This window comes from Tupaia chinensis, unplaced genomic scaffold (assembly GCF_000334495.1).
Source record: "Tupaia chinensis unplaced genomic scaffold, TupChi_1.0 Scaffold000673_1, whole genome shotgun sequence".
Lineage (NCBI taxonomy): Eukaryota > Metazoa > Chordata > Mammalia > Scandentia > Tupaiidae > Tupaia > Tupaia belangeri.
The window spans coordinates 663,502-682,925 of NW_006160196.1; the positions used below are offsets into that span (position 1 = coordinate 663,502).

General features: G+C 53.7%; 1 protein-coding gene across 1 annotated transcript in view; it reads right to left on the minus strand.

Annotated features, from left to right (window-relative positions):
- PRR12 (proline rich 12) overlaps positions 1-19,424 on the minus strand; it is a gene marked incomplete at its 5' end in the record, with an annotated part of 42,042 nt that overhangs the window by 17,601 nt on the left and 5,017 nt on the right. The window contains 4 exon segments of the mRNA XM_027776458.1: positions 15,129-15,466; positions 16,875-17,541; positions 18,370-18,892; positions 18,894-19,424. The exon segment at positions 18,894-19,424 is cut by the window's right edge and continues 77 nt beyond it. Coding sequence (XP_027632259.1) covers positions 15,129-15,466; positions 16,875-17,541; positions 18,370-18,892; positions 18,894-19,424 — 2,059 coding nt within the window.

The window sequence follows — 19,424 nt, forward strand, 5'->3', positions numbered from 1 at the left end:
GTGTGCGTGCGTGCCCAAGATCCCGAGAGGAGAATGGAGGAGAAGGGATTGCGGCGTGGCCATCCCCCCTGGGGGGTGATTTCTTGCTTTCTGTCTCTCTCTCTCTTTCTGGTGACTGCACATGGCCTATAGCAAAAACCTCTCCAAATAACTAAATAAATATATAGTTTGCTATCGGGAGCGCGCGCTCACTGGAGAGAGAAATCATCCCCTGGGGGATGGCCACATCGTAACCCCCTCTCCTCCAGTCTCCTCTCAGATTATTTTTTTACACACACGCTCAGGCCTGGTATGTTTTTCAAGCTACTGGGTCCAGGACTGTAACTGAGCAGTGGAATCCAGCTGCCTTAACCTCTTTGTTACAGGTGGCCCCTGGAAAAATTGCTGTCACACACACGATTTTATCTGACTCAAATTAGCCAGGCAGAAGGGGAAGGGGAGGGCAGAAAGAAGAGGTTATGGGGGCCAGCAGGAAGTGGTGGTTAAGGTGCTGGACTCCCACATGGCCGACCACTGTTCAGGCTCTGTACCTGGCAACTTGCTTTCTCACCTTCCCTCTCTCTACTTCTCTCTCGGGTGAGTGCACATGCCCTGTAGCAAATTTGAAAATAATTAAATGAAGGACCAGCAGTTGGCATAATGGCTATGTTGCTGGACTCCCATGTAGTCGACAGCGGTTCGAGTCCCGAACCCAGTGGCTTAAACTCACGCTGGGCACGTGTGCATGCGTGCCCAAGATCCCCAGAGGAGAGTGGAAGAAAAGAGATTGCGGTGTGGCCATCCCCTCCCCACCCCCCAGAATGATTTCTCACTTTCTATCTCTGTTTCTCTCTCTTTTTGGCGAGCACATGCGCTCTATGGCAAAAACCTCTCCAAAATTAACTAATTAATTAATTAATTAAATTAAATGAGTAACTCTTAAGAAAAGAAGAGGAGGTTGTGAAGACCTGAAGATGAGATCCAGGAAGGATGCTGTCCAAAGCCTCACAAGAGGGTGAAGCAGGCTGAGACAGAGATGCAGGCGTCTGGAGCCTCAGTTCTCTCCTTCAAGCAGCCACACACTCCTCAGTTCTCCCTCCTGGTATCCTTGGGGACCGGGTCAGAGGCCCGAGGATAGAAAAGTGCACTGCAGACCACACTCTGCCCTGCTCCGAAACCCTCCACTGGCCCCAGGGCCGACTCCTCAGCCCAGTATAGACAGACAGTCTTAGCCCCTTCTGCGTTTCCTGCACCCCACCCAGTAGGACACCCCTCAAAGCTCAGCAGATAAGCTCCATATTTTCCAAGTCCCAAGCATTTGCACCCATGGGAACCCTGCACAAGGGGTGACTTTTCTTTCTTTTTTTATCAGAGATAATTTTTGCTATAGGGTGCGTGCACTCGCCAGAAAGACAGAGACAGACAGAGACAGAAAGCGAGAAATCACCCCCAGGGGGAATGGCCACACCACAATCCCTTCTCCTCCATTCTCTTCTCAGGATCTCGGGCACGCACGCACACGCGCCCAGCATGAGTTTAAGCCACCGGGTACGGGACTCGAACCACAGTCAACTACATGGGACTCCAGCAATACAGCCATTATACTAACTGCTGGTCCTGAGGGGTGTCTTTTCTTTCTCATGAATAGTTCCGGTTCTTACATATCTCCCAAGAAGCTACCAGGGCATCCCCCCAAGAGGGGAGACACTTGCACTCCATTGGCCTCCTCTGAGGAACCTGTAGATTTTCTTAGCTGGGGCCAGGCTTGCCACTTCCCAACTGGGCAAGGCATCTTCGCTCAAATCCCTCCTCCTCCCAGGATTCCCACCATGGTCATTAGGCCTGATCCCTTGCATCCTCCTTCCCCAATCAGCAGGGGGCAGTCCCCAAGCTCCACCCTCCTGTTAATCATCTCCATTTCAGGTTCTGGGGAAAGGCTGTCCTACCCACAGCCACTACACAAGGGAAGCCACTCGGGCTAGGAGACCTGACCTAAGGCAGTGAATCACTAGGCAAACCTCTGACCCAGTGCTGGGCTGACCAATCGGATTCTCTCCTGAGAATTCGAACTGAGACAAGTTAAGACCTGCGTTGCAGAGCCTAAGCCAGGCTCGGCATTTAATGAGACAGCCGAGGGTGCCGGTAGCGAGGAATGACTCGCTTGACAGAGGCTACAGACTGGCTATGGTCCGGGCCTGGACACCTCCCCATCTCTACGCCGGCCAGGAGCCCTAGTAACATGCAGAGCCCAAAGTCTTCAGCGGCACCCACTGACCTTGGCCCACACCAGAACCCCCATGTGACTGGGACCTGCCCACCGTCCAGGCTGAGCGTTCACGGTCCAGCTGCCCCAGGCCTCGTGTCCCTGCACATCACAGGCCTCCCCGCGGGCCTTCGCACCAGCTGTTCCCTGTCTGGACGGCCCCTCTTTCCCCACATTCTTCTCCACCCTATAAACTAACCCCTGACTCAGTTCTCACAACAGCCGGAAAAATCGGTAGCTAGTATTAGCACCCTCACTTTCCAGGCAAGGAAGCTGAGGAAGGGTCAGTTCGGCACCATCCCATCAGCACCTCCCCAGATGTGGCTCCTAAGCCCTCGAACTGGCTGGTGTAATTCTATGTTCTTCCTTTCTTTCCGTGTGTGTGGGTTTGTGTGTGTGTTTCCCCAGTTGCCAGAGGGTACCTGGGCTCGCCAGAGACAGAGAGCCCCTCGAAGGGGTATGGCCACAGTGCAATCCCTTCTCTTCCATTGCTCCCTCCTCTTAGGATTTTGAGCACGTATGCACGCACTGGCATCACCAGGACTGAGACTTGAATCATGCGGCCAGTCATAAGGGACCTGGCCACCTTAACCACCATGCCACTGGCTGACATCTTTTTAAAAGAATATTTCTTGGTGGGGCCAGCAAGTGGCGTGATGGTTAAGGGTGCTGGACTCCAACATGACTGACCACAGTTTGAGTCCCGGACTTGGCAGCTTGCTTTCTCACTTTCTATCTCTCTCTCACTCTGTTCCTCCTTGGTCAAATTAAAATAAATAAATAAATAAAATAATTCTTAAAAAGAAATAGTTTCTCAGGCTGGCCAGTGGTGTGATGGTTAAGGGCGCTGGACTCCTATATGGCCAGACATGGTTCAAGTACTGGACCTGGTGGTTTGCTTTCTCACTTTCTGTCTCTCTCATTCTGTCTCTCTCATTCTGTCTCTCTCACTCTGTCTCTCTCTGGTCAAATTAAAATAAATAAAACGATTCTTGAAAAAATCTTCCTTTAGAATTATTAATTTAATTTTATTTATCATCATCATTATTAATTTCAAATTGCTAGAAGGCACATGTGCTCACCAAAGAGAGACAGAAAAAGAGAGAATGAGTGGGAGAAAAAGAGAAGGTGAGCTGAGAGAAAGCAAGCTGTCAGGTCTAGGAGCCCGCCTGCGGGTGGCCACGTGGGCGGCCAGTGCCTTAACTACCACGCCACGTGCTGGTCCCTGGCTGCCCTCTTAATAATCATTTTGTTTTTTAAGAGAGAGAATTTTGCTATAACAGAGAGACAGAGAGAGAGAGTGAGAAATCACCCCCGGGGGGACGGCCACGCTGCAATCCTTTCTCTTCCATTCTCCTCTCAGGATCTTGGGCACGCACGCACATGCACACCTAGTGTGAGTTTCAAGTCGCCAAGTCTGGAACTTATACTGCAGTCCACCATGTGGGAGTTCAGCGACAGAATCTTTTCGCCATCCGCTGGTACCGTTAAGGTTTACTTTAGGGGCCAGCATGTGGCTTGGTGCTAGAGGCGCTGGACTCACATGGCTGACCACCGTTCATGTCCTCGACCTGGTGGCTTGCTTTCTCATTTTCCCTCCCTTTCTGGACAAATTAAAATAAATAAATAAAGTTAAATAAAATAATTCTTAAAAAATAAATTTACTTTATACTTTTTAAAAAAAACTAATTGTGAGAAGGCCCAAACACGCATCAGGGAAAGACCAAGCAACAGAGAGGGGGGGGTCGCCGCCCGGCAGGGCACAATCACACCACCAGCCCTCCCCTTCCTCCTCCGGGAGGTTTGGGAACACACGTACATGTGCTCACCACGTGTTTAAGAACCCACCCCATGGGGGGATGGCCATGCCGCAATCTCTTCTCCTCCATTCTATTCTCGAGATTTGGGGCATGTACACACACCTGCCCAGCATCACTTTCAAGCCGTCGGGTCTGGGACTTGAACAGCGACTGGCCACGAAGGATCCAGCGCTCTAACTCCCACACGACCTGCTGGCCACCTGGCTCATTTTCCAGGCACCGGGTCTGGGATTCGAACCATGTGGGATCAGGCTGCTCTCACATCACTGGGCATGTGCATGGTGCCCCAAGTCCCAGCAGCTTGAAAGAGAAGGAGAGGGACTCCACTGTAGCTGTCCCAACAAGGGGTGGCTTCGTAGTTTCTGAAACTCTCTATCTCTCTCCAGCGAACCCACGTGCCCTATAGCAAAAACGTGAAAAACCAAGACACAATCAAACCTAACAGCTAAGAGCACATGATGGAGACCACACATGACTGCAAAGCCCAAAATATGACCTGGCCCTTCACAGAGGTTTGCCAAGCTCTGGACAATGACCTGCCCGAGGTCAGGGCCAGGTCCCTCTGGCAGCACCTGGCAGGGGAGAGCGGAGCGGCCAGGCCCACAGTGCCAGAGTCTCACTGCACTGTGGGGGCCCAGTGCAGACACATTTTACGGTACAGGAACCAGGCTCCGAAAGGTTCAGCACCAGCCCGGCTCCAAAGTGGCAGATTTGAGCCAGTGAGATAACTCCAAAGCTGGACTTCCTTTTTGCCATAGGGTGTGTATGCCTGAGAGAGAGGGAAAGGAAGAAATGACCCGCAGGGAACGGCCACACCGCCATCTCATCTCCTCACTCTCGTCCTTGGATTGTGGGCACACACGCGGGCCCAGTGTGATTGGCAGGTTGCCTGGTCTGGATTTTGAACAGTGGTTCACCCGCCGTGTTGGAGTCCAGCACCTTGGCCACCACGTCACCTGCTGGCCCCTAAAGCAAGGCTTTCCCTTGTTTGTTTTTGAGAGATTTTTGTTACAGGGTGCACACACTTGCTGGAGAGATAGGGAGACAGAAAGTGAGAAATCATCCCCTGGAGGGACGTCTACACCACAATTCCTATTCCTCTATTTTCCTCTCAGGATTTGGGACAAGTATGCACATGTGCCTGGCCGGTGTTTTAAGCCGCTGACTCCGGGACTTGAACTGCGGTCGACTACATGGGAGTCCAGCAATGTACACGTTACGCCACCTGCTGGTACCAAGGTGGGCTTTTAAGAAAATTCCATTTACTTGTGATGAAGGAGAGAGAAAAGATAAACACCCTCAACAGGGTCTCACACCGTACTCCACCCCAGCAGCCATCCTAGTCGGCCAGGATCCGGGCCACACGCACATGCAGACGCGCACACACCTGGCACAGCTATTCACTTCTTTCTTTCTTCCTTTCTTTCTTTCTTTCTTTGAGAGGTTTTTTTGCTGTAGGGCACATACGCTCACCAGAGACAGAGAGACAGCGAGAAATCACACCCGCCGGGGGTGGCCATGCTGCAATCCCTTCTCCTCCATTCTCCTCTCGGGATCTTGGGCACGCATGCACATGCGCCCGGCGTGAGTTTAAGCCACTGGGTCCGGGACTTGAACCACGGTCGACTACATGGGAGTCCAGTGACATAGCCATTACACCATTTGCTGGTCCCTACTTATTTGATTTTACATTTGTGCTATGTGGTGCATGTGCTCACTGGAGAGAGACAGAGACAGATAGATAGACAGACAGTGACAGAGAGAGGGAAAGTGAGAAATAAGCCCCAGGAGGGAAAGGCCACCCGCAATCCTTCCTCCATTCTTCTCTAGGGATGTTGGGCATACATGCATGCACACATGCCCAGTGTATTTTCAAGTCTCTGGGTCTGGGACTTGAACCGCGCAGTTGGCCATGTGAGATCAAGCGCACTAACCACCATTCTATCTGCTGGCCCCTGTTTTTACTTATGTGAAATGTTTTTCTTCTATGAGAAGAAAGAGAGAGAACAGATCTTCACACTATGGTGCACCCGCAGATCAAGGGCCCATGTGCAACTAGTGTGTTCAGGTCGGTCTCTGGATGTGACCCAGAGCCTTCTACGTGGGTCGAACTCAGAGCTGCATTACCGCTGCACCACCCGGGCCCGAGCGGAATGCACCTACACCGCCAGCCTGCCCTGTTCTGGGCCTGCGGGGCGTCCCTGACATCTGCGTGAGCTCGAGGACTGGGCTGTGCCCCTGCCGCAGTGCACACAGGGTTGTATTTTAAGCCGAGTCCTCGGCGGGTGCCTCCCTGCCCCATGCCAGCTGGGAGATGGGGTCAGAAGCCTGGCTCCAGCCCCAGCTCAGCCCCCACTGCCAACTCTATGAATGAGCTTCCCCGCCTGTAAAGTGGGGACAGTGGAGGTCTCTGCCCAGAGTCTCGGTCACTGCGCCCAGTGCCAGGCACTTGCAGGGCAGCCACATTCATGGCCGGTGTCGGACCAGACATACACAGTGAGCGGCGGGGTCTGCCCTGCAGCACAGGAGCCGGTGCGGACCCAAGCTGACAGCCTGGGAGGCTCTCTGCATCTCGGCTCATCTGCATCCCCGAGGAAGGACTCGGCCCGTGAGCCTGACTTTCCTTCTACACAGAACAGCAGCCCTGGCAGCACAGACGATCACAAAGGTACCAGGTTGTCACAATGTATTGTTCTGTGCTTTTCTATGCAAAAAAGGGCCACACGGGCCCGAGGTGGCATGCTGGTCAAGGTGCTGGACTCCCACACGGCTGACTGCAGTTCAGTCCTGGACCTAGTGGCTTGCTTTCTCACTTTCCCTCTCTGTCTCTGGTCAAATTAAGAAATAAGAATGATAGGGAACCAGCAGTTGGAGTAATGGCTATGTCGCTGGACTCCCACGTAGTCGACCGCGGTTAGCGTCCCATATCCAGTGTCTTAAACTCATGCCAGGCATGTGTGCGTGCATGCCCAAGATCCCGAGAGGAGAATGGAGGAGAAGGGATTGCGGCGTGGCCATCCCCCCTGGGGGGTGATTTCTTGCTTTCTGTCTCTCTGTCTCTGTCTGGCAAGCACATGCGCCCTATAGCAAAAACCTCTTTAAAAAAAACAACAATGATAATGAATACAATTAAGTAATAAAAACAATGAAAAAACAAACAAACAAACAAAACCCAATGTGTTAAGACTTTCCTGATGACCCAAAAGAACGTGGATGGCCAGCAGGTGGCGTGGGGGTCGCGGCCCTGGATTTCACACGATGACTCCATGTTCAAGTTCCAGATCTGGTGGCTTGAAAAACACTCTGGGCATGTATGTGTGCCCAAAATGCTACGAATAAAGAAGGGGCAGCGGCGTGGCCATGCCCCAGGGGATGGGGGCTGTGATTTCTCACCTCCCCTTTCTCTGTCTCTCTGGCAAGCGCACACGCCCTATGGCAAAAACCTAAAGAGAGCCCTTGGAGGTGAGCGAAGCGAGAATAAATTGTGAATCTGCTCAAGACCACCAAATGGCTCACGTAAAAGTGGGCACACTGATAAACTTCACAGTACAGATGTTACCATGACTAAGAAGATAAAATGAGGAGGAGCCAGCAGGTGGTGTGGTGGTTAAGGATACTGGACTCCCACACAGTCGACCGTGGGAGCCGTCCCTCTGGGGTGGTGGGATGATTTCTCATTGCCTACCCCCTTCTCTCTCCCTCCCTCTGTCTGTCTCTTTCTGGTGAGTGTGCACATCCAATGGCCAAACCAAATAAAAAAGGTGAAATTCCTGTAGGACAGAAATTCTAGGATATTTATGAGTGATGTCAGTGGTGGCTTTTTAAAAAAATCAGATAGCATCACTGAAATACATTTTCTCCTGTTAAACAGACACAATTCTAGGCACATTACACTCCATTTAATTGGTGAAATGATGACTGTCATCTTTATTTTTATATGGTTTTGACCACAGTAACTATAACTTTAATCTGGTGATCCATACCTTTCTAGTGTCTTTTTTCTTTCTCTTAAATTTTGAAAGCTTATTTATCTGTGTTATTTATGTCTTTCATTCACCCAAAATGTACTTTCTCTCCTTTGTTGAAAGCAAGAAGATAGGCCTCATACTAATTGTGCTACTTTGGAACTTTCATGGGTTTCTTTTGAAGACCTTAAAGGTCTATTTCCAGTCTTTTGAAAATATTGTCAGATGTACCAGCTCCTTCTGATTTCAGCATCGTGTGATCCTTATTTACGTATTCTAGTTCTCTGTATTAGTGTTTGGTAAGTCTTTTGTGTTGGAACTACCCGGTTGCATTTTATCATGATGCCAAGTGGGTGCCCCTGTGTGTTCATAAGGTAGTTTTTAGAACAGAGATGAGAACATCTCATACCTGTTGAATTCACAAAATGAAAGATGTAACTTTCTGTCATATATAAAATATACTTGAATTAATAGACACAGATGTTTGACATAGTTAATTAAGATCCTGAGATGATGGGTCCAGCAGTTGGAGTAATGGCTATGTCGCTGGACTCCCACGTAGTCGACCGCGGTTAGCGTCCCATATCCAGTGGCTTAAACTCATGCCAGGCATGTGTGCGTGCATGCCCAAGATCCCGAGAGGAGAATGGAGGAGAAGGGATTGCGGCGTGGCCATCCCCCCTGGGGGGTGATTTCTTGCTTTCTGTCTCTCTGTCTCTGTCTGGCAAGCACATGCGCCCTATAGCAAAAACCTCTTTAAAAAAAACAACAATGATAATGAATACAATTAAGTAATAAAAACAATGAAAAAACAAACAAACAAACAAAACCCAATGTGTTAAGACTTTCCTGATGACCCAAAAGAACGTGGATGGCCAGCAGGTGGCGTGGGGGTCGCGGCCCTGGATTTCACACGATGACTCCATGTTCAAGTTCCAGATCTGGCGGCTTGAAAAACACTCTGGGCATGTATGTGTGCCCAAAATGCTACGAATAAAGAAGGGGCAGCGGCGTGGCCATGCCCCAGGGGATGGGGGCTGTGATTTCTCACCTCCCCTTTCTCTGTCTCTCTGGCAAGCGCACACGCCCTATGGCAAAAACCTAAAGAGAGCCCTTGGGAGGTGAGCGAAGCGAGAATAAATTGTGAATCTGCTCAAGACCACCAAATGGCTCACGTAAAAGTGGGCACACTGATAAACTTCACAGTACAGATGTTACCATGACTAAGAAGATAAAATGAGGAGGAGCCAGCAGGTGGTGTGGTGGTTAAGGATACTGGACTCCCACACAGTCGACCGTGGTTCAAGTCCCAGCCCTGGAAGCTTGCTTTCTCACTTACTTACTCTTTCACACTCTGTCCCCATGTGGTCAAATGAAAATAAGCAAATATGAAAGGAAAACAAAAAACAGCAAATATGGGACCAATAGTTGGTATAATGGCTATGTCACTGGACTCCCATGTAGTCAACCGTGGTTCAAGTCCCGGACCTGGTGGCTTAAACTCACGCCGGGTGTGTGTGCGTGCGTGCCCAAGATCCCGAGAGGAGAATGGAGGAGAAGGGAATGCGGCATGGCCATTCTTCTTGGGGATGATTTCTCTGTCTTTCTGGCAAGCACATGTGCCCTATGGCAGAAATTTCTCCAAAAAAAGAAAAAGAATAAGGAAAAAAAGCAAATAAGTAAGTAAAGTTAAATAAAATAATTCTTAAAAAAAAAAAAAAAAGATAAAATAAGGAAAACTAAATCAAATTCTGACTGTGGTGCCCTGTGGGAAGGAGGATTATTTTTTCTTTTTAATTTTGCCAGAAGGCACATGCGTTTGCCAAAGAGAGAGGGAGAGAGAGAAGAAGGCACCCCCAATGTGTGTGACCACACCCCTTCTCTGTCTCTGGAGCACCCATGCTCCCACTGTGTCTTCCTAGCTGCTGGGGTCAGACCATGGCTGGTCCAGAGAAGGTAGCAGACATGTCCGCCAACAACTCGTTCAACACCTTCCTCGCCTGGCCCACGCTGAGGGCTCAGTCAGCCTCAGGAATCGGAAGGCGAAATGAAGGCACACACACGGAAAGCTCTGACGAACGTCCCTTGGTTTGGCCTCACCGTGTTGCATTCCTCCTCCCTCAGCCTCCAGAGCTGCTGGGCCACAGGCCCCAGCCACCACGTGCTATGCTAGCCAGGAACCCTGACCCTCAGCCTCAGCCTCCGGACAGGTGCACGTGCCGTCACACCTGGCTTTCTAGGGGGGGCCGGGACTAGAACCAGGGCTGTGAGCTCCTCCACAGCAGCACCCACTGCACACAACGCTGTGGCTGGCCGGGAATGTTCTTTTGTACGTAACGAAATCACGCTCAAGTGACACCATGGAGGCCAGTGGGTGGCGTAGTGGTTAAGGCGCTGGACTCCCACATGGCCAGCCAGTTCTAGCAACTCATGCCAGGTGCGTATACATGTGTTCCCCAAATTCAGAGACGAGAATGGAGGAGAAGGGACTGCGGCGTGGTCATCTCTCCGGGGGTGCTTTCTCACTTTCCGTCTCTCCGTGTCTCTTTCTGGCGAGAGCATGCACCCGTAAAGGCAAAACTCGCTCCTAAACAACAACAAAAAGAGAGACGCCACCACGGTAAGGCTGAGAGATATGCTCCCGGGGTAGCAGGGTAAGGTGCGGGAAGCACTGGGAGGTGACAGTGGAGACTGAGTCCTGGGGACACACGGCTCCATGATGCTATTCTATCCCACAACAACGGACGAAAAACAAGAAAGTGAGTTTGGTTTGGGGCCGGCAGGTGGCCTAGTGGTTGAGGCACTGGACTCCAACAGGGCCGACCATGGTTCAAGTCTTGGACCAGGCGGCCTGAAAGTCACAATCGATAAACAAACAAGTAAGTATCTTTTTAAAGTGCATTAGGGGAGCCAGCAGGTGGTGTGGAGGATAAGAACACTGGACTCCCACGTGGCTGACTGTGGTCTGAGTTCCAGACCTGGTGGCTTGCTTTCTCAGTTCCTCTCTTGCTCTCTCCCTACCTCTCTCTCTCTTTCTTGTTGTGGTCAAATTAAATAAGTAAATAGTTAAATAAATCATTCTTTCTTTAAAAAATAATTATTTTATTTATTTATTTTTAATATTTTTTTAGAGGTTTTTGCTATAGGGCGCATGCACTCGCCAGACAGACAGAAAGACATAGAGACAGAAAGTGATAAATCACTCCCTCCCCCAGGGGGGATGGTCACGCCGCAATCCCTTCTTCTCCTCCATTCTCCTCTTGGGATTTTGGGCACGCACGCACACGCACCTGGCGTGAGTTTCAAGCCACCAGGTCCGGGACACGAACCGTGGTCGACTACATGGGAGTCCAGCAACATAGTCATTATGCTAACTGCTGGTCCCTTTATTTATTTTTTTAATTGCCATTATTACTCTTTAATTTGACCAGAGAGAGAGAGAGAGAAGGGAAGTGAGAACATAAGCCACCAGGTCCAGGACGCAAACCGTGGCTGGCCATGTAGGAATCCAGCACCTTAACCACTATGCCACCTGCTAGCTTCAAATAAAATAATTCTTAAGGTCTCTTTTTAAAAATAATTATTTATTTCATTTCATTTGTTATTATTATTTATTTTTTAATTTGACCAGAGAAAGAGAAAGGGAAAATGAGAAAGCAAGCCATCAGGTTTTGAATTTTCGCTATAGGGCGTGTGCACTCGCCAGACAGACAGAGAGAGACATAGAGACAGAAAGCAAGAAATCATCCCCCAGGGGGGATGGTCACGCCGCAATCCCTTCTCCTCCATTCCCCTCTCGGGATCTTGGGCACACACGCACACGTGCCCGGCGTGAGATTTAAGCCACCGGGTCCGAGACGCGAACCGCGGTCGACTACGTGGGAGTCCAGCGACATAGCCATTACGCTAACTGCTGGTCCCTCTCTCTTTTCTCTTTTGGAGAGATTTTCGCTATAGGGCACGTGTGCTCGCCAGACAGAGAGAGACAGAGAGACAGAAAGCGAGAAATCACCCCCCAGGGAGGATGGCCAGGCCGCAATCCCTTCTCCATTCTCCTCTCGGGATCTTGGGCACGCACACACACGCGCCTGGCGTGAGTTTTAAGCCACCAGGTCCAGGACGTGAACCGCGGTCAACTACGTGGGAGTCTAGCGACATAGCCATTACGCTAACTGCTGGTTCATAATAAAACAATTCTTCAAAAATAGAAAAAAAAAATTGCATTAGGTTTATATCCCAAAACACTATTAGTTACTATCCTTACAGCCACATCTTTCCATCCCACAATCTCTCCACCTGCACTTCAGGAAACACCACCTGAGATTCAATGATATGATCTTGTGCATCAAGGGCCAATCGCTGGTGCTACTGTCTTTTTTTTCTATGCTCATGATAGCACACAGGTGTGCACACGTGACAGAGACAGAGAGAGAAAGCCTCTGCAGAGTCTGTCATGCCACGATGCCCTCCAGCGCTCCAGCCAGCTGGATCCTGAGCATCGCATGTGCCCGGCGTGTTTCAGGTGGGTTGGGCTGAAGAGTCGAACTACTGGGTCATTGGGAAATTCCTGACATTTTTGTGTGTCATGGCTTTCCTGATGACCCAGTACATGTCCATGACCCAGCTTCTCTCTCTCTCTTTAAGAGAGGATTTTTGCTATAGGGCATGTACAGACACCAGAGACACAGAGAGACAAAGAGAGAAGTGAAAAATCACCCCCCCAGGGGGGTGGACACACTGCAATCCCTCCTCCTGCAATCTCCTATGGATTTTGGGCACACGCACACACGCACCCAGTGCAAGTTTCAAGCCGCCAGGTGGGGAACTCAAACCACAATCAGCCATGCAGGAGTCCAGCGTCCTTAACCACCACACCACCTGCTGGCCCCCAGCCCAATAATCCTTTTTATAAAAAATGATTCGTCAGAGAGCATGCACACTCACTGGAGAGTGCGCGCCTACAGAAGAGAAAGTAAGAAACGCCTGGTGGGGAACGATCAGGCCCTGCTCCGTTTCTCTCTCCCTTTGGGATTTTGGCCCCAACGAGTGCCCAAATTCTTTCTCCTGATACCAGGTCTGGGACTTGAACTGCGAGATCAGCCCTGTGGGATCCGGCCACCTTAACCACCCTGCCATGGGCTAGCCCAGCCCTGTAATCTCACCAGTCAGTGACAGTGATTAGAGAATGGCCTTGGCCTCCAGGGCCATCAGGGTGACAGTAGCTTGTTGACCTGCTGGGCGCCCGCGTGCCCTGAGCAAAGCATTCCCCACCACCTGCGGTCAGTCACCTAGCCTGGCTCAAGCACCCATCCCGTGGCTCCTCTGACCCCAAGCTGTAGCAGAGTACAGGCTGGCAAACTGCATACAGGCCAGTCCGGAAACATTCCGGGCCAACTCTCCACCCCAGCTCTCATTACTGTATGGGAAAACAGCCATAGGTGGCAGGAAAAGGAATGAGCATGGCTGTGTGTCAATAAAACTTTATTCACAAAAACAAGCAGTAGGCCGAAGGAGGGTAACCGGGGTACTAAGGTGTGTCCGAGGTGCTCACGCCAAGCACCCTGCACGACCAGAGCTCGTGTGCATGCGCTGCGGGTGCGCCATCTCTGCAGGCTACGGAGATGTCTGTGCTCCCACCATGATGCATCAGCCACCAAGTGGTCTGTCTCTCGGCCTGTCTCATTCCTCTGGAAGCTACCCAGGGGCCAGGAGGTGGCATAGCGGTTAAGGCTCTGAGCTCCCACGTGGCTGACAGAGGTTAGCCTGGACCTGGCAGCCTGAAAATCATGCCAGGCACATGTGTGTGTGTGCCCAAAATCCCGAAAGGAGAACAGTCAAGGGACTGCAGTGTGGCCATCCCTGCTGGGGTGTGGTTGCTCTCTTTCCATCTCACTGTCTGTTTCTCACCATCTCTCTCCAGCAAGCTCACATGCCCTATGGCAAAAACATAAAAAAACAAAAACAAACAAACAAAAAAAAACGCTCCCTTGGGGCCAGCAGGTGGAGTGATGGTCAAGGGCGCTGCACTCCCACATGGCCGACCATGGTTCTCGTCCCAGACCTGGCGGCTGGCTTTCTCCCTTTCTCCCTCGCTCTGTCCCTCTCTGGTCAAATTAAAATAAAGTTAAATAAAGTAATTCTTTTAAAAAAAAAAAAGAAGCTCCCAAGACCAAGACCTCCTCTGCCTCATCTGTCACTGAACCCTAGCGTCCACCATGGGATATGTACGACAGACATTCCCCACTTACCTCGTTACTAGAATTTTTTAGTTTTGCGGGGGCCAGCAGATGGCATGCTGATTGAGGATACTGGACTCCCACATGGCCAACGGCAGTTCGAGTCCTGAACTTGGCAGCTTGCTTTCTCGCTTTTACTCTTTCTCTCTCTCATTGTCCCTTTCTGGTCACATTTAAATAAATTAATTAATTTAATTAAATTAAAAGTAAAATAACTCTTTAAGAATAATTTAGTTCTGCTGTAGGGTACACGTGCTTGCTGGAGAGACAAAGAGGGAAAGTGAGAAAGCATCCCCAGGGAGGATGACTGCAATCCCTACTTCATTTTCCTTGGGGATTTAGGGAGCACACGCCTGGTGTTTTCTGAGCTGCTGGGCCGGAACTCGAACCACCACGGGCCATGTGTGATCCAGCTGTCTTAGCCACCACGTCAACTGGCTGGCCCCATGAAGTTTCCCAACACCGTCTCATCATCCCACAACCCCTTCCCCAGCCCTCAGTCCTCGGTGTCTGAGGCCTGCACACCCAGTATGTTTCTAGGCCCACGTGGGGATATGAACCCATGGTCGGCCAGCAGGTTGCCAACCTTGCAAGGCCCCTGCGTTACCCCTGAGCCACAGCGCTAGGCCTTACGTAAGTACTAAGTGTACATGTGCATGCAGGTTACCTCCTGGAGGTTGTGCAGAGCTGCTGCAACCTCCCGAAGAGCCCGCTGTGCCCACTGGCCACTTCCACCATGGCTGCTAGTCTGTCTCAGCCACGATCATCCCTGCGCGCCGACACGGCCATCATCCGGCAAGTGCTCAGTAACCACTCCAGGGACCAAATGCATCAGGCCCGACTTTCGGACCAGGCCGGGACTCACCTTGAGGGAAGGGATGTCCTCTGCACGGATGACGAACTCGTCCCGCTCCCGGAAGATGCCCTCCCCGCCGCTCTCACCCGCCTCCTCGTCCGTCTCCCCGCACACGGCCGCCGTCTCCTGCTTCTTGGCGAGGTGCAGGGGCCTAGCATCCGGAGGCTCGGGTTCCTCAGGAGAAGGGGCTGCAGGCTCCTCCGGAGGGGCGGGCGGCGGGGCTGTGGCCGGCGGGGGTGGTGGAGGTGGTGAAGGCAGGGCGGGTGCAGGTGGCGGAGGTGGTGGCAGCTGAGGAGCTGGAGCGGGAGGCGGGGAGGGTGGGGGTTTCTCCTCCAGCAATGGGGGTTCTTAGGGAAGAGAAAAATGGTCAGGTCTGGATGCCACGCACTGCTCCTCACGTCTCTTTCTGTGCCCATTTGCCACTGAGTTCTCGGTGGCCCTTCTGCCATAGCGAAGCCCCTCCCCAGGACCCTCCCGGGGCTCCTGAAGCCCCGAATCCCGTCTCGCTCCCTGGTGTCCCTTCCCATCCCCAAACATCTTTGGAGCCTCAAAGCCCTAATGGCCCCTACTCCCCTTTCTGGATGCCCTGCCCGGCTTCTAAACCATCCCGTGCCTCTGCTTTCTCCTCTTCTCCTGGAGGCCTCCTCGGCCTCCACCCAGCGACTCCTCCTCCTGAAGTGGCGGGCTCACCCAGCTGGGGATCACTAGAGCCCCTGCCTGTCAGGCCTTCCTGGTGCTCCTGGCAGCCTCTGTGTTCTGGACCCCTGCACTCCCCAAAGGCGTTCCTGCTCTTCAGACTGCTCAGAGCCCCTGGGCCCTCCTGAGCCTCTCTGTCTATCCAAGGTGACACGCCCGACGCCCCTCTGCTGCAGTGACCCTGGCACCCGCCCGGAGCCCGCGGCATCTCATCTTTCTGTTGCCTTTCAGCTCCAACCTCACCCCTCCTTCCTCACTCCCCGGTCCCCTTCTCACAGCCCAAAGCCTTCTCCGTCCCCTAAGACCCCCCATCCCCTCCCCTCCCGTTTTAGTCTTTTGCTCTAAACAAAGATAAAACACCCCTTGGAGGGACGGCTGCACTGCAATCCCTTCTCCTCCACTCTCCTCTCAGGATTCTGGACACGCGTGCACACACACCCAGCAAGGTTTCAATCGGCAGGGTCTGGACTCAAACAGTGCAGTCGGCCATGTGCGATCCTGCACCTAAACCTCCAAGCCACCGGATGGCCTCAGGTGTTCTTTACCCAGGTTCCTCCTCCAGAGCCCCTCCCCCATTCTCTAACATCTTCCCCAACGAAGCCCCTCCAAGTATGTCTGAAGGCTGTCTCCCCCCCCTTTCCCTCCTGACCTGCACTAAGACCCACTGCCCTCCTGCCTCCCTCTGCCCCCAGGCCCGATTGTGCCCCTTCCACAAATCGCTTGGGGCCTTCTCACAGCTCGACTCCCTATACCCCACCAGTTGTAACCCGTCAGGACCCATCACCTGGCCCCATCACCTGAACCCGCCCTGCCTCCAGCATTCTCCGGTGCCCACCTTGGGCCTTGTGATCCTCCTCAGAATCTCTGGACAAACCCGAGAAAGCTGCACCTTTCTCAAAACACGGGTGTGCCCTGGATCAGGAGGTCACCTTTGTCAACAGGCCAGTCTGTCAGCTACCGTGTAACCGGTATCCCTTAAACAGCATGATCGGCACAACCGTATCCGCTGACCACGGCTTAAGGTCCTGCCCCACCCGAGACCACCTGCCCAGAGCTCACCGGGCGTGCCGTTGCTGTTGGCATTGGGGAGTCCTGGCAGAGGGGGCGGGCCCGGGACTGCAGCCGCCGTAGCCAAGGGCGGCCCGTCGGGGGTGGCGGTGTCCTTGGGCCCAGCCAGCGGCGGGTCGTCCAGGGCAGAGATGGCCGAGGAGATGCTCTCCTGCAGGTCCCGGTTCTTGGCCACGGAGTCCTCCTCATCGGAGGAGAAGGAAGGCAGCGTCTCGAGGTTCCGCTTCAGCTCCTCGTCCAGCCGCTTGCAGGGGGAAGGGCAGCCCAGACCCAGGCCTTCGCTCTCGGCCGCCTCCAGGGCACCTCCCAGCCCGAAGGCGCCGGCGGGAGGGGGATGTGGCATGGTGGGGGCGGTGGGGGGCTGGGGCTGCAGGCCTCGGGCTGGCACGGAGGGTGGCACGCTCTTCGGGGGGCTGAGCGGAGGCGTCAGGCCCGCCTGGTACAGCGGCGGGTGGCGCTTGCCTGACTTGAGGAAGTCCAGGAAGGAGGCCATGAAGCCCGACTTCATCTCCGGCTGCTTCTCCTCCACCTCCTTGATCTTGGCCTCGATCTTCTCCCGCGTCAGGCTCGAGTCCAGGCTGCCGTGGTCGGGGCCCGAGATGGTGTCGCCCGATGAGGCTCCCAGACCCTCGCCGGCCTTGGGCACAGACAGCTTGATCTAGTATGAGGGTGGTGAGGGATCAGGGCCCCGAGTCCAGCCCAGCCCTCCTCCCCAGGCCATAGGACCCGGGCCCAGCTCCCCTTCCTTCTCTCAGACGCAGGGCCCAGCCCAGACTGTTCCCTTAAGACCCAGAAGACAAATTCTGAGACCCTCGGACTAGAACCTTAGAATTCAAACCCACAGACCTCTCCTCTCAAATTCTAGGCTGACAAGACCAGAGTCCTCCCTGGGAGGCCGGGAACATAAGACTCTCACTTTCTTTGTTATTTTGTTTGTTTGTTTGTTTGTTTGTTTTTTGAGAGAGATTTTCGCTAATCTGGAGAGATTCTCACCAGAGAGAGAGACAGAGAGACAAAAAGCGAGAAATCACCCCCCCAGGGGGGATGGTCATGCCACAATCCCTTCTCCTCCATTCTCCTCTCGGGACCTTGGGCACACACGCACGTGCCCGGCAAGAGTTCTTAAGCCACCAGGTCCAGGATGCGAACCGCGGCCGACCACGTGGGAATCCAGAGACATAGCCATTACGCTAACTGCTGGTTCCCAGGACTCTAACTTCCTGCGTTTATGGCCTAGTGTAACCCCTAGACTCTCCTCCCATAATTCCTGGGAATGTAGGGCCTATGCCCATGGCTCGACCACTAGGACACGGATGCTAAAACCTGAAGATCTAAGCCCCTTCCCTTCAGATCGTGCCATGGTGGAGCCCTGGGTCACGCTACCTCTCCCTCCCCAGCCTTGTACACGCCATCTCCCACTCACACGTACGTGGCCGCGGTCCTTTCCTTCCCCAAGACTGAGAACACGAGAGCCAGGCCCCCTCACCTTAAGTGGCTTCAGGGGCTCCAGCCGCCTGCCTCCTGCCTCCTCAGCCTTCCTGCCCCGGCCACGGCCGCGGCCCCTTGGTTTCTTGGCCCCGTCCATGGGCGTGGAGGCCGAGGCTGGCCCAGCTGTGGTAGGCCCCTCCAGTGGGCGGATCCGGGGCCTTCCCCGTGGCCGGGGAGGACCGTCGCGCTTGGCCTTGGTGGGCTTGCGGCCTCGGCGTCGGGGGCCATCGGGGCCTGGGTTGGGTGGGCAGAAGTCGATGTCCCCCAGAGGCGAGAGGGCAGGGCGGGAGCGGCAGCTGGACACCAGGTCGGGCAGGCGGCGGGGGTTGGGGCGGATGTCGGCGGGCACGTCCGCCTTGTCTTCATCGGCCTCGAACTCATACTCCTGGGCGTACAGCTTCTTGGGGGTCTGGAAGGGCGGGTCACGGCGCCGCAGCAGGTGGAAGGACGACGTCTTGAGCAGCTTCTTTGGCTTGGTAGAGCAGAAGATGGGCGAGGTCAGGCCACCCTTGGGCTCAGAAGGGCAGCTCCGGGGGCTTCTTGGGGTCCAGTCCCAGGCCTGGTGTCTCTGGCCCAGCTCCGGATGCCCGACCTGGGCAGTAGGGCCCATAGGGATCATAGGCAGGGGGGCCTGGAGGGGGCCCAGCGCCCGCCTGGGGATCGCCCTCGTCCTCAGGAGGTCCGGCCTTGCTGTAGTCGTCGGCCGCCCCGCCTCCGAACATCTCCTCCATGGTGGGGAAGAAACTGCGCTCCTCGTCCTGGAGCAGTGAGTCAGGGAAGCAGATGGAGGTCAGGGGCACAAACCGGGGTGCCTTGGTGCCCTGTGGGCTGGGGCTGCGGTAGGCACCCGCAGGATCCTTGCCCTCCGAGTTCGGTGGTCCCACGCCTGTGTCCCCTGGCCCCGGAGGCAGCGGCTCCAGAGCGCCGAGCAATTCCTGCATGGTGCCTGGTGGCTCCAGGCTCTCCTCAGGTCTCAGGCGGGGGCTGGGGGCTGCAGGCTCCAGGCCGTGGCTGCGGAGGTGAGCTTCGAGCTGGAGGGGCATGGGGGGTGGG